Raw genomic sequence first — 22,481 nt, forward strand, 5'->3', positions numbered from 1 at the left:
GTGCCTACTCGGGCAAGGTATTTTCAGCAGTCTTTTTGCAGTAGTTTTGATCTTTGGCATTGAGGTGGAGCTGAGCATTGGAAGACTGCGCAGTCTTGAGAGAGAGGGACACAATTCTTCTGGGAGCAGTTCCGGATTGAGGATTTGTGGAGGAGTTGAGCTGGGATATTGAGCAAGGGATCAGCTCTTGCATATTGGAGTGGTTTGGCAGAGTTTCAGGCAGTATTTTGGAGGATTCTACTTAGTGGCAGCGCAGGGCCTTGAGGGATTGTGTGATTCCCCAAGGGGGCGATTTTCGAGGGTCGGCCATTTCAGAAAAGCTTTCTAGGTTTTTCTGGGTTTTCTGAGTAGGGGCGGATTCCAGAGTTTCAACATTTTCTGAGGAGGGGAATAGCCCCAAATCCTCATTTGATTTCCAGCAGTAGCAGCAACACGACAGTTCTCTAGCAGCATCCACGCAGTTCAGAGAGAGGCCATTCCTTTGTTATTCTGAGTGTATTTCTTCACTTGCCTGGTGCAAGTCGAGGTGCCATCCTTCTGATCACCTCTTGTACTCATTCCATTACTCAGTATAATAAAATGGCTTAGCATTTCTCTCTGCATTTCTCGAGTATCTGCTTATATTTCATGCTTACATTATTATATGTTACACCACTGTTATTTTTATCATTTTGAGTTTCCCGGTTATTATATTATTTGTGCGTATTTGGTTGGAGTTTACTGGGGTTTTGGGGAATATCTCTGAAACGGGATATTACAGTGGTATCAGAGCATAGATCTGGCTCAGCCTGTGGAGCTAGCAATCTATGACACCGGGGGAAAAACCCTACATCTATTACAGAGGTAGGAGATACAGAGACACTGGGCGTAGGTTGGAGAACACCTATGGAGAGGGAGACTGTGTTCTGGTGGTGGACATAGAACAGGAGGAGCCTGTGGTGGATGCAGAACAGAAGGACCTTGTGGTGGACGCAGAGCAGGAGGGTCCGATGGCAGATGAGCACGGGAGGAGATTTGCGGACATGTTCCTCAAACCAGTGCAGGATCTGTCAAGGCAGATTGAGGTGATGGGGTAGAGATTCACAGTAGTGGAGGCTAGACAACGTGAGAACCCACGGGTTTTCCACGTTGGTGAGGGATCGAGTACATCCCACCATTTCCCAAAGCATGGTGCCACTCAGCATGATATTACTCCGCAGATGGCCTCACATGCCCCTACTCGCTCTGCCATGCCCACTTTCCTAGGAGTAGACACGGGGGCCGGAGCCCAGTAGGAGCCAGAGCCCGGTTGAAGCGAACAAAGTTCCTTCTTTGAGATTAATTATTCCAAAAGACTTAGAATATCAAATTATCCATTAAGGATATAAATATTATATTAAATAAAATGAATAAGAATAAGAATGATGATGAATTACAATGAGAATGAGAGGCTTGCTTATATACCAAGCAAGTGTCTCTTCATGAAGAGTCATGTCTTATTAGACATGCCTCTTCAACCTAATTACTACTTAACTAATAATTAATTATGATTATTATCATTTACATTATATTTATATTATTTATATATTTTATTCATTACATTGCCTCCTTCCTCAAAGAGCTTTGTCCTCAAAGCTTGTCGATGAAAAAAGGCTTGATCTTTTTTTCGGCTTTGAAAGTCTTTCTCTCTTGGAACAATCATCTTTGTTGATACAAGCTGATATGATCTTCTTAGTGACAAACAGAATTGTCGCACTGAGAAGGGATCAAACCATCCCAGATTAATTTTCTGTATAGTATTCTGATCACTGGAATTTTGTAACGACTTGTCAGTGTAAGATTGGATGGATGTTACGTCATTATTCTCTGAAACATTAATTTGTTGTCTTTGGTTTGAATGGTCCTGATATGTAGATTGGTTGATTTGTCTACTCTCGTGATTCGGATGTCGATATAAAGTTTTTAGATTTTCTTTTGGTGAAGATGTTGTTGAATTGGTTATGGAACATTCACTTGGGATGTCCATTGTCTGAAATGCAACATCTAAGTGTGTCGTTTCTTCAACTTGCTTGTCTTCTTCCTGAGTTGTGACATTCACTGAATCAGTATGTGTTGTTTTGTCTTCAACTTGAATTCCTACATTTGATGCTTCCTTCTTGATAAGTTGTTGTATCTGGCTTTCTAATGACTTCTTATCCTTCTTTAGTATCTTAATTTGCGTCAGCAATTTTTCACTATGGTTTTTAAGTCGAGAAACTTCTTCATTTTTGTCAACACTGATTTTGTCAATTTCATTTTGCATATTTTGTAATACTTTTTTACCTTCTTGAGAAATTACTTTTGAAATATCCGATATATCTTCTGGCGTTACTGAATTAGGTTTCAGTGTAACATCTTGGAGCGTTATTTTCTTCTTCTTGTAAGAAAATGTTAAAAACCTTTTCCTAGTATTTAGAATAAAGGAACCTAGAGTTTTCATCCATGGTGATCCCAAAACAATGTCACTATCGTTAAAAGATAGGGTTTGCACGGTGAATTGTGAGGTAAAAGTATAATCTCCAATATTTAGGTGTAAATTGCTTATATCGTATTGTTTGCCAAAAAAATTTGTTTCAACTATATTTGATTCAGGAATCACCAATTGATTAGCACATTTAGGACTAACATATAATTACTTCTTCAGTAGGACTGATAGAGATTATGATGTCTCTTCGTGCGAGTGATCCTTTGATGTTAAATAGTGTGCGAACACATGTACTACGGGTTTCAGGAAACCTTTCATTACTAGTCTCCATTTTTTCCTTGATTTTTTTACGTAAACAATATGTCAATTGGAGCTATTTTTATTATAAAATATCACTTATTTCTCCTATATATATTTTTCAAATATTCTCCTCCTCTTCTTTTTTTTTGTTCGCTCTTTTAATAAAAAATTTATATAATAATAATTTTTATATATTATAAAATTATAATTATATAAAATTTATATACTTTTTTGAAACCCACTTTTCCTTTTATATGTAACTATATAAGGCTTATATAGTATCCTTTTTTATAATTATAATAATATTTTTTTCTCGGAAAATTTGGATGAGACGTGACTCTTGGTACGGTCACAATCTTTAGATTTGAACGATTAAAATTATTTAGATCACACTTTTTTTTCTCCAATGTTATCAAAATATCTTTTACTTTTAAAATACCATGGGCTATTACCATGGGTTGTTTTTAAAACCTCCTGTAAAAAGTAATATTTACCTTTCACGTAAGAGCTTTTGTATTCTTGTTTCTTTAACTTTTAAAATACCATGGGCTATTACCATGGGTTGTTTTTAAAACCTCCGTTAAAATGTTCTCCACGTAAAAAGTAAAACGTATTCCTTTTGTTTTTTGTTTTTCTTTTTTTTCCTTTAACTTTTTAAAATACCATGGGCAATTACCATGGGTTGTTTTTAAAACCACGGGCTTCTCCACGTAAAAAGCTTTAAATATACTTGGTATGAGATTTTGTATCCGTTTTGTTTTTTGTTTTTTTACTTTTTATTTTCTTCTTCTTTTTTTAATTTATTTACTTATATTTTTTTTTTTTTAATGGCCAAAGGCCTAAAAAATGGAGAATCTCCCAATATATAGCGAAACGCTTCGAAGCAACAAGGTTGATGATAGGTTGATAGCCAAAGGCCTGGTGATCAGCCAAACGTGGCTCTGATACCAAATGAAGCGAACAAAGTTCCTTCTTTGAGATTAATTACTCCAAAAGACTTGGAATATCAAATTATCCATTAAGGATATAAATATTATATTAAATAAAATGAATAAGAATAAGAATGATGATGAATTACAATGAGAATGAGAGGCTTGCTTATATACCAAGCAAGTGTCTCTTCATGAAGAGTCATGTCTTATTAGACATGCCTCTTCAACCTAATTACTACTTAACTAATAATTAATTATGATTATTATCATTTACATTATATTTATATTATTTATATATTTTATTCATTACACCGGTCATATGGGCGATTATTTTGCAGAGTACCAGGCCTATCGGCAGGATTTCAGGGATGATCTTTCATTTAGAGATTTCGTTCAGCTCCAGTGGGATAGTAGACCCTGCGACCATCACGGAGGACACCGACATTATCACGATGGAGAAACCCACCGCACAGCTAGTAGATTCCACTTGCCTACATTTGATGGTTCATCGAACAGTTCGGCAAGGTCTTGGGTGGAGAAGCTGGACATCTATTTCCAGCTTAACCAGATGTCGGAGGTAGAAGCCATCAAGGTGACGACATTACATTTGGATGGTAAGGCCCAGAATTGGTGGTTCCATGGGATGGTTACACTCGGGCATTCCACAGTGACGACATATGCCGAGTTCACCAGGAGATTGATGGAGAGGTTTGACCAGAGGGATCTGGAGCAGCACTTTGTTGAGCTGACGAGGCTCAAACAGACAGGGAGCCCAGAGACCTACATTGCGGACTTTTTGAGGGTTTCAGTAATGGTGCCAGATCTATCCACGACACGGAGGATCTACATGTATGTTTAGGGGTTAGCAGAGCCACTTCGGGGTCTGGTCAGATCCGCTAGACCAACCACACTCCAGGATGCCATTAGCAGGACTTGGGACTTACAGGATGTCTTACCCAGGACCCGGACACCTTACCCCGGCGACAGGCTTTTCAGCCTAAGGGGAAGGATGTGAGGATTCCACCTCCGAACGAGAATCCAGGGCGAGTATAGATTGACGATGATGCCAGGAGGGAGTTGAAGAAGAAGCGGTTGTGCTTCACCTGTCAGGAGTCGTGGGCACCGGGACATAGATGTGCTGTTGGCAAAGCACATTTTATTGAGGTCTTCTCCAAGAGCAGCGGGGAAGAGGATGAGGAGGATGATGTGGAGGCAGGAGATAGTCATGCCATGTAGGATCCCTTGCCGCTTCCACCAGCAGTAGCAGGTGGTGCAGCTTTTGCACCTACCGGAGGAGCCCTTGCAGCATTGTGAGGAGTTCCCAAGTATTTGACGCTGCGCGTACGGGGGACAGTACGTGGCCAGCGAGTATTAGTTTTGGTCGACAGTGGGGCAACCCACAATTTCATCGATGCGCAGATGGTTGAGCGGAGAGGTATACCGACAGAGAGTTTCGATGGGTTTTCAGTTTTGGTCCCAGGAGATCAGACCATGATGTGTGCTCGTTACGTCCCAAAGTTATTAGTGACAATGGGCACTTACACACTGACTGACCACTTTTTCGTGGTCAACATTCTGGACACCAACATAGTACTAGGTGTTTAGTGGCTTATCACTCTAGGGAAGGTCACTACAGATTGGAAGGCCCTAGAGATGGAGTGTGATGATGAGAAGACAGGGAGGCATGAGAAGATATGGGGACAACACACATATCCGCCTCAGATTATTTCGGCTCATCGGATGGAGGCAGTCTTTCGAAAGGGAGACATAGAGTGGGTAGTGGAGCTGCGTGCATCAGAGACAGGGACTATAGGGCAGACAGTGCACCCGGAGATACAGTCCATCCTTGACTGGTATGCCACGGTATTTGGGGAGATTTCGCCGGGACAACCACCGGACCGGGGGTTTGAGCACACCATCGAGCTTGAGCAGGGCATACAGGGAGTGATTACTACTCCTTATAGGCATCCCAAGACCTATCGGGATGAGATTGAGCGGACCATTTAGGAGTTGCTGGCTCTTGGGCACATTCGGCCGAGCACAAGTCCTTTTGCTTCTTCCGTGGTGTTGGTGAAGAAGAAGGACGACACATTAAGGATGTGCAATGACTACAGGTCCCTAAACAAGAAGACCCTGAAGAACAGATACCCCATACCCAGGATCGATTAGTTGATGGATGAGTTGAGAGGAGCACGGTTCTTCTCAAAGATTGATTTGAGATCTGGGTACCATCAGATTCGCGTGAGGGAGCAGGACATTCCCAAGACCGCCTTCAGGTGTCACTATGGGCACTTTGAGTTTTTGGTGATGCCCTTCGGGCTAACCAACGCCCCAGCTACATTTCAGTCTTGCATGAATCACATCTTCCGCAGTCACTTAAGGAAGTTTGTGTTGGTGTTCTTTGATGATATCCTCATTTACAGCAGGACTTGGGAGGAGCATCTCCAACACATTGAGACAGTATTGCGCATCTTGGAGGAGCAGCAGTTCTATGCCAAGCTCTCCAAATGTGAGTTCGGGTTGACGGAGATGTTATACTTGGGACACATCATAGGGGTGGACGGAGTGAGGGTCCACGAGGAGAAGATCAGGGCCATCAGAGATTGGCCGGAGCCGAGAAACGTGACGGAACTTCGAGGATTCATTGGCATTTGTACTTACTACCGGAAGTTCGTCAAGGGTTTCTCACAGCTTGCTACACCCTTGACAGATTTGACGAGGAAGGGGGCATTCAGTTGGTCGGATACAGCGCAGCGAGCCTTTAACAGGCTCAAGGAGGTTATGAGCAGCTGCCCAGTGCTTGCGTTGCCATATTTTACGCAGCCATTTGTTTTGGAGTGTGATGCGTCGGGAGAGGGGATCGGCGCAGTGTTGATGCAGGGAGGTCACCCTATAGCCTTTGAGAGCCGGAAGCTCCTTCCGCACGAGAGGTTGTATTCTATATACGACAAGGAGATGTTGACCATCATGCATGCATTGGCCAAGTACCGGCAGTATTTAGTGGGTAACAGGTTCAGGGTGAGGACTGATCACAACAGCCTCAAGTTCTTTTTTGAGCAGAAGCAGCTACAGGAGAGGCAGCAGAAGTGGATTAGCAAGATCCAAGCATATGACTTTGACATTGAGTATGTCAAGGGTAAGAACAATGTGGTAGCAGATGCCCTTTCATGTAGACCATCCACGTTGTCTCTCATGAGCTTGGACACAGACTGGGCTCGACTCTTAGTAGAGTACTCCAAGGACAGATTTGCATGTGAGGTTCTGGATGGGCAGGTAGCGGATGACAGGTATAGGGTGATCGATGAGATCATCTACTACAAGGACCGGATCTTCTTGACTGAGGGGTCTCAGCTCAAGAAGAAGATACTTCAGGCGTCACATGATTCACCATTGGCCAGCCATCAGGGGTTTACCAAAACCTACAGGGCCATTAGAGAGAGGTTCTCATGGAAGGGCCTCAAGGAGGACGTACTCTAGCATGTCCGGGAGTGCGATGTTTGCCAAAGGAATAAGGGGGAGATGAACCATCCCGCAGGATTATTGCAGCCTCTTCCCATTTCGGAGGGGAAATGGGAGTGTATTTCGAAGGATTTCATCACAGGGTTGCCCATGGTACAGGGCAAGGATTGCATCTTTGTCGTCGTTGATCGACTGACAAAGTACGCACACTTTTTCGCCATATCCGCACACTACACAACAACACAGGTGGCCGAGTTGTTCTTTCGAGAGGTCTTCAGGCTGCATGGTCTTCCTAAGACCATCACCAGTGATGGGGACAGTCGTTTCATGGGCGGGTTTTGGTAGGAGCCTTTTCGGTTGGTGGGGACGGAGTTGACACTGAGTACCAGTTATCACCCACAGACGGATGGGCAGACAGAGATAGTTAACAAGTCGCTGGAGGGCTACTTGCGTAACTATGTCAGTGGGCAGCAGTGAGCATGGCTGAAGTGGCTGCATCTGGGGGAGGACTGCTACAACACTACACATCACATGTCCATTGGTATGTCGCCATTCTATGCTTTGTATGGATATCATCCCTTATCTTTTGTTGACGTGATGTTTGGTGCTAGCAAGGCTCCGAGAGCCTAGATTTGGATCCAAGAGAGTCAGGATATTCTCCGAGCTCTCAAGGATAATATGGTTACAACGCAGAACCAACAGAAGCTATATGCCTACAGGGGTCAGGTGGAGAGACAGTCTGAGGTAGGGGACTTGGTCTACCTACGGTTACAGCCATACTGACAGTCGTCATTGAAGCAGAAGGGGGCTGAGAAGCTCAAGCCCCGCTTTTATGGGCCATACAGGGTGATACGCAGGATTGGACAGGTTGCATATGAGTTGGAGCTGCCCCAAGGCAGCAAGATTCATAACGTCTTTCATGTATCATGCCTGAAGAAGGCATTGGGACGGCATGTGATAGTGACAGATGAGCTACCACCCACGGATGGTGAGGGGCATTTGGTGTTGCAGCTAGAGGCTATTATTGATACTAGGGAGAGGCAACTACGGAACAGGACGGTCCGTGAATTCTTGGTGAGGTGGAAGAATTTACCAGATGAGGATGCCACTTGGGAGAGTGAGAAAATTTTGCAGCATCCATTACTTCAGTTGCTTGAGGACAAGCAACATTTTGCCGGGGGAGACTGTAATATTCCTAATTAGCCATGGCTAATTAGAATATTCGATTTTTCTCAATTTTGCCTTCTATAGTTATTTGTAAATAAAAAGGTGAGGAAATGGGACATAACTCATTTTTAGAATAAAATTCACTTCCTAGTAGCACAACGTTGTGACTTAAAGGGGAGCCAAGGGGGCCAAAGGACCACGCAGAGATGGGGCCCACGCACACATTTGGAGGGATTGCGCAGATGGAAAAGGAACACGTGGCAAGAGGGGATTACATTGGAGGAGGTGAGCCTTGGGATCGAGAGAGGCCAATGCTATAAAGGAGAAAGGAGCCTCCTCATTTTGGCATTCGATTATGAGCATTTGAGCTAGTCACTTCGACTTGGATCACGCTAGTTGTTTAGCCTGTCTGCAACATTGTTTAGTGCATAGAGTGTCTTCGTTCGGAGATCTCACCCTTAGCCCCGGGGGACTTTGAGTGCCTACTTGGGCAAGGTATTTTCAGAAGTCTTTTTGCAGTAGTTTTGATCTTTGGCATTGAGGTGGAGCTGAGCATTGGAAGATTGCACAGTCTTGAGAGAGAGGGACGCAGTTTTTTTGGGAGCAGTTCTGGATTGAGGATTTGTGGAGGAGTTGAGCTGGGATATTGAGCGAGGGATCAACTCTTGCATATTGGAGTGGTTTGGCAAAGTTTCAGGCAGTATTTTGGAGGATTCAGTGGCAGCGCAGGGCCTTGAGGGATTGTGTGATTCCCCAAGGGGGCGATTTTCAGGGGTCAGCCATTTCAGAAAAGCTTTCTGGGTTTTTCTGGGTTTTCTGAGTAGGGGCAGATTCCAGAGTTTCAGCATTTTTTGAGGAGGGGAACAGCCCCAAATCCTCATTTGATTTCCAGTAGTAGTAGCAGCACGGCAGTTCTCCAGCAGCATCCACGCAGTTCAGAGAGAGGCCATTCCTTTGTTATTCTGAGTGTATTTCTTCACTTGCTTGGTGCAAGTCGAGGTGCCATCCTTCTGATCACCTCCTGTACTCATTCCATTACTCAGTATAATGAAATGGCTTAGCATTTCTCTTTGCATTTCTCGAGTATCTGCTTATATTTCATGCTTACATTATTATATGTTACACCACTGTTATTTTTATCATTTTGAGTTTCCCGGTTATTATATTATTTGTGCGTATTTGGTTGGAGTTTACTGGGGTTTTGGGGAATATCTCTGAAACGTGATATTACAAAGGTAGAGAAGGGACAAAAAGACGTCCAGAGGAGGGTTGATGCTGGCCTACGCAGTGCTGACGCAGAGGCAGCGCAATCAGTGAGGGGAAGTCGAGTTTTTGTAGAGGGAATTCAAAGTTCAGGTGCCGGAAGCCAGGCTGTGACACTGGACGCAAGAAATTCGAATTCTCAGCCAGAAGAAGATCTAGAGCAAAGAGGCAGCGTAATACCCAGGATGGGTGACGCAAAAGCTGCCCAGGGTGACGCAGTTTTAGGCAGAGGCCATCAGAAGGTGACGCAGAGCCTCCCTGAGCTGAGGACCAGTCACTAATTCTCCAATGACAGGGTGAGATTATTTCACCAGTCTTTTGTCCAGTGTTTTCTCTGTAAAGGATTGCTAGTTGAGCATCCTATATTTGTATTCAGAATTTTCTCCTACATAATAATAAACCCTTGGAGTTGCGGCACTGGTTTTCCCACTTTGGATTTTTCTGGGGATTATTTTGTCCAAAAATAACTGTGTCCTATGTATCTTGTTCTTTGCTTAGTTTCCTTGTTTCATGTAATCAAATTTAAGTAGTGTAGGCTGCAGAAGTAATTTGCTTTAGTATTCAGAAGAATAACTTGATAATGTATATTAAAATCAAGTAGGTGAAGTAGATTCAGATTTGCTATAGTAGGGATTCCTTGAGGATAAGGAATTTTCACATTCCTCTGCCCCTCTCTATCTTTGTGTCCTCTCTGTAGCTCGAACTCTTCTGGCAGAATGCTGCTCTTTGGAAAATCGCGCTGCCCAAGGAAACTTGCTCTCCAAGTGAGTTTCTCCATTTACCCATCGACCTCCTCTTATAATCTCCAGTTGGGACTCCAATAGCCAAGATTAAATCTTAATCGATGGCTGATATCATCTCCAAGTCGATCCGTGTGAGTTTCTAGAGAATTCTCACCTTTCTCAATTAATTGCTATTAATTAATTGATTTCGCTAAGTTAGACTTAGGCAATTTTTAGTTATCGATCAATTCATTTAATTGAACCATCTCTAGGTGGGATTTCCAAAAATGATTTTTGGGTTTTGGAGAACTCGTGTCTTTTAGCCTCTCCACAAAATTTCGAGACTAGAACACCATCCGATGCTACAAACATAGAAAGATTGTTGTTGTGATTGATTTGCACAAGGAAGTCGAGTTTTCCAGTTGAAGTCAAAATCCAGTGGAGGCCGAGTTTATTTTCCTAGCAGTGCAAGTTTGCCAGAGAGGTATGAGTGCTAGGGCCGCACGTGTGACCAACTCAGGAGCCAAAGGGAGGCTGAATTGGATTGAAGTGGCCGAATTGCTTCCAGGGGCCTAAATCGACTTGCAAAAGTGACTGGAATAATTTTCCGGAGGTTTGCTAATTTACAACAAACATTTGTAATTTCTCCATCACAGATTTTGCTGAAGAATTAATAAAAATACTCATTTGCAGAACTGGTTTTCCCCAAACTGGGGTTATTTCCAGGACATTTGTCCAAAAATATTGGTGTTCATTATTTGTGTATGTGCAATAATTTTCTTAGTTCTTGTGGTTTATTTATTTTCTGTGAAGTTGCAGCAATGTTTTATTCAGTATTTTTGCAAATAGATTGCAGAAGACAAATAATCAAGTTGATAGGTGAATAATAACCAGTTATTGCAACAATATTAAAATTTCTCACTTTCAAAGGAGACAGTGGAATCATGCTTAGATCTCATAATAGATGGGGCATTGGAAGATGAAATGCTCTATCTCAATCTCTTTAAGATGGCATATTTGGGATTCCCACTTGAATGATCGAGCTAGTTCTCGACCTCTAGACAAAGTCTATGAACTCACTTTGCATTGGTTTAGTGGGATCCAAAGAGCATGCATTCAATGATGGTGTGTGTACAAGGGTTGAACAATGATAATGTCTTTCACTTGCATGAAGTGCTTTGCATAAAAGGTCATCTTAGAACATAACCCACTCAAGGGATTTATCCAAATAACTTTGATCTATCTCCTTTAAATGACGTCTTGAATAATCCTATTCAACTCTTGCCTGGTAGGCAATAGTTAATTAGGTGGATCTAGCAAGTATGTGACTAGATGGGGTCTCTTCGTCCAAATCCCCACAAAATGTGTCAAAAGAGGGTATTCTGGAAGTGATAGCTTGACCAATAATAGCCTCTCTAGTTTAGTGAAAGGTAGATACAAAACCTAATAGGCATTTCCAAGGTTAGAAATGATAGCAAAAATTAGTTGATTATCATCTTTCTTTTTTCAACAATCTAGAAGTAAGAGCATATTTGTCTTGAGCTTCGAAAGAAACTCTTCACTGCAACTAATCATTAGGCTTTAAAGCAATCTGCAATCTGGTGGACTTGATTCTGGTTGTGCTTAACAAACATAGTTTCCAACTTCTGCCAAGCTAAATCAGAAGTACCAACCCCTTTGACGGTGACACTGCAAGTAATTGGAAATGGACATCCCTATGAATCTGTGTGCTGAGTTGTTTTTGTTGTCCCATTCAGCTCTCATCAATCCTTCCATGGGGGCAACTTCTGTTTCCAAGGTGACCCGATAAAGCCCCCTTCCCAATAGATCTCTCATAAAGTATTTCCAAGAGAATATTGGTACTTGCAAGTAAGATATCACTTGAATTAGCCATACTACAATCTGGAAGTAAAATGACTTTAAAAACAGAAATTAACTGCTCAGATAGAAAGTGCTTGAAAAAATATGTACTGCAAAAAATGGCAGTTAAAATGGTGGCTGGATGTACAAGTTTACAAAATGGGGGTTCAGGGTTGTTTTTCCACAAAACCTTAACGCATGCTAATAACACTGAATTGCCGCTTGTTGGAAATGTCATTTTTATAATGTCATTCATTGGACATGAATAAAATTAACTTATCTTATCTGAAACCCATGATGTATACTTATAAAATATCAATCTTTACAGTTAGTTCCTAACTGCCTCGTTAATAGAAGACGGATAGACCAAATTTTGAAAATAATCTAAGCAGCATTTGTAATTGATCCAAATTAATTGATATTATTCAAAATTTTCAAGAAAAGAAAAGGGATTTGGATAAAGTTGCACCATCAATGGACCTTGCAAAATTTGGCTTTAAAGTTGAATCTAATGACCGCTTATGCAGCTTTGTTATACACCCAGTGTCATTGCATACACAATTCTTCTGCGCATTTATGGCCAAGCAGGAAAACTTAATCTTGCTGAAGAAGCTTTCATGGATATGCTTGAGGTAGGGTGCGAACCAGATGAAGTAGCTTGTCACACAATGATCTGTGCTTATGCTAGGTGGAGATACAATGATGACATGCTATCATTTTATTCTGCATTGTGCAAACGAGGCATCCTTCTATCTCCAACAATTTATAATTATATGATTGCATCATTGCACAAAGATTCCATGTATGTTGATGCACTACAATTATGGGAAGATATGACCATGGCAGGACTGAAGCCCAATCATTTCACTTATACTCTGGTAATAGATTTATACAGCAAAGAAGGTAAAACAGATGAAGCTTTAAAAGTGTTCCAGGAAATGAGGAGCACAGGACTTGTTCCCAAGGAAACAACATATAATATTGTCATCAACATGATTGTTCAGAAAGGTTTGCAGGAAGATGCACTATACCTTTTTAATGACATGAGGTCAGAGGGTATTGTGCCGAGTAATTATACATGTGCATCGCTTCTTAACCTTTGTTATAAAACTGGTCACTATCAGCATGCTCTTTCAATTTTTTCTGAGATGCAGGTGAATAAAATTGATGCAGATGAAGTCATATACAGTATTCTTATTAGTATTTATGGAAAGCTAGGACACTATGAACATGCTGAAAATACTTTCAAAGAAATGGAACAAAATGGTCTTCTCACTCATGAGAAAACATATGTTGCAATGGCACGAGTATATATGAATGCAGGGTCTTATGACAAAGCATTGAATATTCTAGAGAAGATGCAGGCAAACAATGTTATGTTTTCAAAATTTGCATTGAGTGCTTTGCTTCACTGTCATGTTATGCGGCGAAGTGTGGAGTCCGCTGAAATGACCTTTCAAACTATGTTAACATCTGGATTTTTAGACAAAGTTGCATATAGTAACATGTTGAATTTATATACAGATGAGGGCTTGATAAAGCAGGCCAAAGAATTAATTATCAAGCTGAGGGAATCCTCCATGGAGTTTGATAAAGAGCTTTATGGATCGATTATAAATGTTTACTGCAAAGCTGGTATGATTAGGGATGCAGAGTTATTAGTCAAGGAGATGGAAGTCAATGGTATGCTTGCAGACCAGATTCTTAAGACAAACTTGATGCAAATGTATGGAGAAGCTGGAAGACTTGAGGATGTGAAACAAGTGTTTGAAAGTTTAGAGCATCCAGATTCAGTGGCTCTGGGTTTGATGCTTTACTTTAAAAGGAGCTATGGGTATGAAGATGATGCCAAGGTCCTTCACAAAAAGCTTCTAGAGACTTCAAATGGTGTTTCTATGAGCAACCAACTTGTTCTCCGATTTATAAAGGAAGGCAAGTTAGTCTTGAAACATAGAAACTTGGTTTTTTATTATTGTCAAAATTTGAATGTCCTCCTCTTTAAATAGCAGAACATGCCATATCCTGTAAGTTGTAACTTGTTTGATGAGATCTACTGGAAATATTCGGAAAGCTAATCTTTGATGACTTCGTATTGTAGGTGAGATAGATAAAGCTGAGTCTCTTTGGAGTGAAATTGTTGAACTTGGTTTCAGCCCCAATGACTTTTCCGTTGCCTCTCTGATAAGCTTTTATGGCAAACGTAAACAATTGGGAAAAGCATTAAACGTATTTCAGGCAATTTCAAGTTCTGGATCAACTCCTGGAAAAATAGTGTACAATTCCATTATTGATGCATATGCTAAATGTGGCAAACTAGAGGATGCAAACTGTCTTTTCAAGGAGATGGAAGAACAGGGACATAGTCCTGATAGTGTCCTTATCAGTTCAATGGTCAAGTCTTTTACTCAGCATGGTATGTGCTAGACTCATAGAATAAGATCTCTTCTTTTAGGAGGTGCTCTTTATTGATTGGTACATTGACTGGATTTTTCCCACATAAAAGAGTAATTTAAGTTTCAAAAGCCATATGTGAGTATTATAAATTGTAAATTCAACAAGCATAACATAGGATGTCTTAGGCTGTTCTCAATATTTCAGTTAATCCCTAACTGATTGAATCATGTTGTTGTAATTACAGGAATGTGGGATTATGTGATTCTTATAATTTTACATTCATTGTATAATGTGATGTTTTTGTTGGTCTGCTTTTACTTATTTGACAATCCTTCTGTTAATCTTTCACAGTGTCAAATATGTCAGTTTATTATAGAACTATGGTAGTGGTATATTCTTCTCATTCATATACAGAGTATACGGCTGATAACAAAAAGAGACCAAACGTTTCACTTTGATCATGATCAAAGTACCTAACTTCTAGAACTTTAAACACTACCAAAATCCTATCTGTCTGAGCTATTGCATATATTGTTTATATCAATGATGATAATATCGGCGAGATATCGCCGAATATTGGAAATATCGCGATATTTTCGGCGAGCCGAAATTTTGCCGAGAAAATTTCGAAAATATCGCGATATTTCTGAGATATCGCTGATATCTCGGCAAAATATCACGCGACGATATAAAATATCGCCGGGCAGGCTAGGCCGCGGCTAGAAAAAGGGAAATTTGCCTTTTTTTTCCTCATTTCTGTTTCTGAGTGTTGGAGAAGGAAGGGGAAGAGTTTTGTGGTGGTTGTCAAGGAGGGATTGAGGATCAAACAGCGATTATCACCACCAACTAAGATTTTTTTGTGGATCAAAGATTGAAGAACAGTGAGACAAACTTCATTTCTTCCATTAACAGGTATGTTCTTAAAAACCCTGATGTTAATGATTTTTTCATAGATTTAGGATTTTGCTTGTTTGCCTCTTTGCCTACCAACATTTTGTTTCTTTGTTTTTTTTCTATTTGCTATGATTTTCATGCCCATGAGCCAATGCAAGGGTTTTCTCCATATTTGGACAGCAAGTTTCATTTTTTTTTCAATTTTCTTATGCATCCTCTTATTTCCATTTTTCATTCACATTGCAAATAATGTAGTAATTTATTTATTTATTTATTTTTCTCTGAGTAAGACTAATTCTATTAACAAAGTAGAGAAAAATATTTACATGGGGACCAAAGTCAAGACTCTGCTTTGATGAGAGGCAGAGCTGTCAAGAGAAAACATATGAGAAGACAGAATTCAGCTCCCGCGCAGGGGACCAGGGTGATACTCTCTTGGTATTTCATAATTTAACAAAAACATCAAAAAACACACAGGATATCCACATCACAGTTTACATAGCATACTAGCCCGAAGATAGACGAAGCAAAACCAAAAAACGAAGCCGAGGGAAGCTCGCTAATAATCTTGTGGTTCTTCCACGATTAGGCACCATCCATATTCTGGCATATCCTTAGCTTGAGCCTCGTGCTGATCAGAGGGACCAGGGTCAACCAGCATCATCTCCGCACCCTGAGTGCTGCAACCCGGAACATTCAAATCCTGCTGAGGCGCGCTGCCAATTCCCAACTGGATGGAAGGAGAAGGAACAGAGACTGCTCCCGAGCCTCCTGGATGAAAATCATAGTCCTCCAACTGAGTAGTCTCATGGAAAGCCACAGTAATGTGAGCCGTAATCCTAGGTCGATGCAGGGACCTATTAAAAGAGAAAATTGTTGAGCCAGTCGAAGAAGGAGGCCCAGGGTGGTGTTTGGAGGCACGAAGCCACCCTCTCCCACTGCGTGTGCTGGGTTAGCGACCGGCAATCAACTCACTGGAGAGGGAAGGCGAGTCAGAGGACGAGCTTGTTGGCATGCGCCGGGGCTGGCCTCTTCGGCATCCCATTCTTTGGCGAAGTCGAGGCATCTGAGATGGGGCGGCAGTGAGATGTCTGACAGGAAGAGCAGCAGTGATACAAGCAGAGCAATAGAGACATCGAGACCACGAAGGGAGCCTGCAAAAACCCCTAGCCGGCGAAGCCAAATTGATTACTAATTGATTCTCTCTAGAAGACGTTCGGGCGACTTTAGGATAGACAATGCCTATCTCCCGCCACCCTGAGTCATAAACGAGGCCTGAGACCAGATACTTTGGCGTAGGGATAGAGGTTGTGACCAACCAACCTAAAACCACCACCCGAAGCTAGAGACAAGACCAGAGACCGGATAATGAAATGTCAAGACAAAGACCACCAAACAGCAGCTCGGAACCCAGCAGAGGAACGAGAGGAGCAGCATGAACCGCTTCAGAAGGGCCGAGCCGAGCTCCAGACAGACTTTCCCCTTCAAATGCCGAGAGGCCTCAGAAATAATAGAGCTGACCTCAAATAAACTAGAAATCGAAATAAGCCCAGAGGCGAGGGAGTGAACCGAGTGAAACGGCCCGAAAGACTTCATCACGAACCCAAGACAGAGTCGAGCCTTAACCCAATCTGGCATGCCTCGAGATGCCTCTACCATTACTGCAGCATTCAAGAACGTCACCATCTCTTGCAGGTCTAAGCGTGCGGAGGGAGGAGCCATCGCGGTGGACAGGAAATATGAACTGGAGCCACTGGAATGTGAGCTGTATAACCATAAACTACGCGCATGCCAAGCGCTCACCAGCTTACAAGTTTTTAACACATTGTACTGAGTGGGCAGGTGTTAGACAGCCTCGCCCCACTCCTGTCTTTTCACTTTAAATGCTGCGTCAAACACGCGCATTCGGGGGAGCTGCATCCCTTCGGACCAAGTTTATGCATTCCTGTTCTTGATCATGTGTTTGTATGATGTCTAGAGTCCCTGTGAGAATAGTATGCTCCGAATCCACTCCCAAATTGGCAAGAAGATCAGCAACCTTGTTGCCTTCCCTTTTGACATGATTGAAGATGATGGCCTGATTGTTGTGGAGCAGTTGTTCTATGGCATCCAGTCTGGCTTCAGGTCTCCAACTATTGGCAACTTTCCTCGCATGAGTCTCGTTTAGGAGCTGTTTAGCCATGTTGATGAGGATTTGGGAATCACCTTCGATTTCCAAAGGATGGAAATTGTGTTTCCAGGAAAGGAGAAGCCCTTGCCAGAGACCCTCCAATTCAGCCGAATTGTTAGTATCCCAGCCTATGTTCCCAAAGTATATGAGGAGAGGCGAGCCTTCATGGTTTCTAAATATGCCACCAAATCCTGCATTTCCAGGGTTACCCTTAGAAGCGCCATCAAAGTTGAGCTTGAATGTGTTCTTTCGGGGAGGCGTCCATGAGTCATTTTAATGTTGTTGCGCTCAGACTGGCTTTGAATTTGAGTTCCCTATGGGAGTTGCAGGTTCTAGTTTGCCCAAATAGCCTTCTCATTTGCGATGGAGGGAAAATCGTCTTGAGCCCAAGTGCGAAGCGCCAAGGTCTCTTTGAGATTGAGGCAGAAGTTGCCCCAAATGATTTCTAACGGGGTACATTGATCTTTGAATATGCGCTTATTCCTCTCTTTCCAGATAGACCAGAGGAGGAGACCAGGAATTATTCTCCATAATTGGTTGAGAATTTCACTTTTGTAAGGGTTCTGTTGCCACTGGCGAATGGAGTTGGAGATGTCATCAGACACTCGGCATCTTCTTTGACAACGAAAGCTCGCCTTCTCCCACAATTGATTGGCAAGGGAACAAGAGTCTAGGAGGTGCTGGATTGTTTCCTCCTGAGAGTTGCAATTGACACAAATAGAGGGCCCGTGAAAGTTCCTTCGTCTGAGATTGTCCCACGTTAGGATTTTCCGGTGCCCAACCAACCAGAGGAAAAGAGAGACTTTGGGCCAAATGCCTGGAGACCAAATTCTACTCCAGATGGGATCCAGGGGCGCCGGATCTGAGCAGATGATTTTATAGGCCTCTTTGGTGGTGAAGGTTCCTCTAGGCGTGTAACCCCATCGAAGAATGTCCCTGTCCTCAGAGTATCTGATTCTTCGATTTTGGAGCTCCCTCTCCAAATCCTGCTTAGTTTGGTGATCTGCGTTCTCAATTATCCTGTCACTGTGCTTCCATTGTCTATACCCTTGTTCTATCTCCTGAGTCCAATGCTGCCAGACCTCTTCCTGTTGCTGCCCCTCCCTATAGTGGTCTGGAGGCTATCCTAGGATGCTGTTGAGCTTCGGTAGCTGGTTCCAAGCGTCCATCCAAAACCGCGCTGATCTACCATTCCTTACTTCCCAAAAACTGTGTTGCTGGATCATCAAGTAGTGTTGTTTAGCGGCATTCCATATAAGTGAACCTTTTTCAGTGGGAGTGTATCTAATGAGCTCTTCCTGTGGTCTATGGTTAGCGTATTTGGCCGTCCATATAGTTGCCCATGGCTTGTTAGGAGCAGAGAGCCATTGCCACCAGATTTTCGCGCACATAATAGTATTGCTGTGACTAGGATCCCTCAAACCAATTCCCCCTTTTTCTTTAGGCTTACAAGCTGTAGTCCATTTTACCAAGGCCCATTTGTGATTTGTTCCTATTGCACCCCAAAGGAAGTTGCGCTGTAGAACCTTTATTTTTTTGATAACCCATTTGGGTGCAGCCAGGATTGAGAATAGGTAGAGCGGCATTGCCTGTAGAACAGCTTTGATTAGCACCAAACGACTAGCTATATTCAGAGTTCTGTGAGTCCAAAGATTGAGGCGAGATTCAAGTTTCTCAAGGAGCAAACGCCAGGAGGCATGCTTGAGGGCAGAATCAATTAGGGGGGCTCCCAGGTATTTAGAAGGAAGAGAGTCTATGGAAAAACCCAGGATTCGAGCAATGGCATGTTGGGTGACAGGGGGAGTGTGAAAGAAGAAGATCTGCGATTTAGCCTTATTGATGCTAGTGCCTGAGGCCTCAGAGAAGTCATTCAAAAGGGATTTGAATAGAGATGCTTCCTGGACCGAAGGGTATCCAAAAAGCATATTGTCATCCACGAATTGTTGATGAGTGATTGCAGGCAAGTTGTGAATGGATAAACCTTTGAGCTGCTGGGAGAGGAGGGCATGCTTGATGTGGCGACCCAGGCCTTCTGCCATTAGCACGAAAAGGAATGGGGAGAGAGGGTCTCCTTGCCTAATTCCTCTGGAGGGACTGAAAGGACGGGAAGGGAGGCCATTTATGAGGATGGAGAAGAAAGTTGAAGATATTAGGCTCATAATCCATTGCACCCACATTGGAGAGAAACCAAAAGCAGTTAACATTTTTTGTATGTATGTCCAACTGAGCTTATCAAAAGCTTTTGAGAGGTCAAGCTTGAGAATCATACCTGCCTGTTTGGAGTGCTTGAGGGAGTGTATGATTTCGTGCGTGAGGATAATGCCGTCCAAAATCTGTCTTCCTTCCACGTAGCCCGATTGTTCAGGCGAAATGAGCAGGGGCAGTAGCGGCTTTAACCTGTTGGCAATGACCTTTGATATCACTTTGTAAATTACATTGCATAGAGCGATTGGACGGAATTTGTCCGGAGTACTAGTGTTTTCTTCTTTTGGGACGAGCGCAATGAAGGTTGAGTTGAGTGAGGGCAAAAGCCAATGAAGAGTACGCGATTCCTCCACTACTAGCCAGACTTCTTCTTTTATCAACTCCCAGAAAGTGTGGAAGAACGTAGTGGTAAAGCCATCCGGGCCAGGGGCTTTGCCCTCCTTGAGTTGGTTCATTGCTGCATCCACCTCCTGTGGCGTTATTGGGCGCAGAAGGAGTTCATTGTGTTCTTCTGTAATGATTTTAGGCACATTTTGAATGATTTTTTCTATGGCATGCCGTCTATCCGTTTGGGGCTCTTGATGAACCTGCTGGAAATGTCTTATGAACTCCTGCTCAATCTCTGCATGATTTTCCACTCTTTCCCCTTCTGGAGTCTGAATGAAAGAGATGGTGTTGTGCATTCTTCGCTGAATTGTGGTTCGGTGGAAGAATTTGGTGTTCCTTTCTCCTTCCTTCAGCCATCTGATCCTGGATTTCTGCTTCCACAGTATTTCCTCCTGTTTCCTTCTCTCCTCCAATTGATTGTGAATGCGTTGTTCCTGAGCCAGGGTTCCTTCATTGTGTCCCTCAGTAATTATTTGTTGCTGGAGCTCTTTCATTTCCTTGTTTAGATCCTGTTGTGCTTGAAAGATATTGCCGAAAGTATCTTTATTCCAGTGCTTGATTTGGGCTTTAAGAAATTTGAGTTTCTGTTGAAACTGAAACATCTTTGTGCCTTCTGGCTGAGGGAAGGTGTTCCATGTAGATCTGATGAGGTCTTTGAAGGCGGGATGGGTGAGCCAGAACGCTTCGAAGCGAAATGGTCGTCTAGTGGCATTGCCCGGTCTTTGCCACTGGAGGGAGATAGGCCAATGATCCGAGCCAGAGTAAGGGAGAATTGATGCCGCTATATCGCCTCCAAGATGCACCGCATTGTCAGAAATGAGGAATCTGTCAAGTTTGGATGCGATTTGTTGCCTTCCTGTTCTTCGATTGCTCCAAGTGTGCGTGCCGTTGCAGAATTGCATGTCAATTAGTGAATTATTTTGGATGAATTCTTTGAAATGGGCATCTTCCTGCTCCAGCCTTGCTCGCCCTCCTTTCTTTTCCTCTAGCTTAGTTATCATGTTATAATCGCCCCCCAGAATCCAGAGAGGGTGGACTCTATTAAGATTGAGCGCTTCTATAGTATTTAGTACAACGATTTTGTTGTTTGCTTCCTGTGGGAAATAAACGTTGGTTAGATGGCCATGGATGTTGGTGCCTATGATGTGGAAAGTGGCCTGGATAATGTGATGAGAAGCATGAATGTCTGATAGCGTTATCGCTTGTGTGTTCCAGGCAATAGCCAGTCCTCCTGATGCCCCTGAGGCATCCACTGCAACCGAGTGACAACCTGGCCATGCCCTGGAGAGAATGTTTCCAAGAGTAATATTATTACATTTCGTTTCTTGAAGAAAGAAAATCTGCGGCTGCTCCTGCTTTATCATGTTTTTTATTAATCTGAGTTTCCCTGGGCTATTGAGCCCTCTTAAATTCCATGAAGTTAGCTTCATGATTCACTATTGGGGGTGGGCTTGTAGTACTTAGTCAGCTTGGCATATCTGCCTGAGTCCACCAGGATTTTCCCAATTGCAATGGTTCGTTGGAGATCTGTTCTTCTCCCTCGCTTTTTGGAATCTTTAGGGAGAAAGCCGCCATCCCAATGATTGCCTGACTGGGAGCATCGTCAACATCCATTTCTTTTGCTTTCCTATCTGAGATCTTGCTGGCCTCCTTAGGGTGTCATTGGTGTCAATAGGGGGGCGAGAGATGGGAGAGGAACCAGAAGGAAGAGGGATAGCGGAGGATGTGGAAGGCGCGGGGTTGGGCATCGTGTGCAGAGGATGATCAGCTGAGGCTTTGGAAGGAACCTCAAAGCAGTTGCTTGTTGAAGGGAAGGAGGCAGCGTCCTGCTGGGGTTTCTTCCCTGTGGAGGGTTTCTTGTGCGATCTTTTGCGACTTGCTACTTTGATGAAGCCATCTTGGTCTGTTTTGTCTGAGGGATCTGAAGTTTGGGGTTTGGCATTTAGAGGACAGTCTCTAAAAAGGTGCCCAAGAGCATGACACCTACGACATCGAAAGGGAACATGTTCATAATCCAAGGGTTGAATCCATTCATAGTCATCATGGAAGAGACTTACCGAGTCCGGAAGGGGCATGTCCAGTCGCATGAAGACGCAAATACGGGCGTAGGAGGTGTATCTTCGCATCTTCGTTTCTTCCGCCGATTTTATGAACTCCCCCAGCCCATTTCCAATGTCTTTGAGCGAATCTTCATCCCAGTATTCCACTGGAAGCGAATACATCCTGATCCACACTGGAGCCCAGCTAAGGTCCTCCTTGTCCGGGTTAAATCTCTCCACCCATTC

The 22,481-nt window shown here is 42.9% G+C and overlaps 1 protein-coding gene across 2 annotated transcripts in view; it reads left to right on the forward strand.

Moving 5' to 3' along the window:
* Positions 1-22,481, forward strand: part of EMB976 (Tetratricopeptide repeat (TPR)-like superfamily protein) — a 441,215-nt gene that overhangs the window by 76,447 nt on the left and 342,287 nt on the right. For both annotated transcript variants that reach the window (XM_089433417.1, XM_089433413.1), the window contains exons 2-3: positions 12,674-14,078; positions 14,245-14,559. In XM_089433417.1, coding sequence (XP_089289543.1) covers positions 12,674-14,078; positions 14,245-14,559 — 1,720 coding nt within the window. The remainder of the gene's footprint in view (positions 1-12,673; positions 14,079-14,244; positions 14,560-22,481) is intronic.

This window comes from Pinus tabuliformis, chromosome 6, assembly GCF_031772625.1.
Source record: "Pinus tabuliformis cultivar Carrire ecotype Pingquan chromosome 6, CPIR1, whole genome shotgun sequence".
Classification (NCBI taxonomy): Eukaryota; Viridiplantae; Streptophyta; class Pinopsida; order Pinales; family Pinaceae; genus Pinus; species Pinus tabuliformis.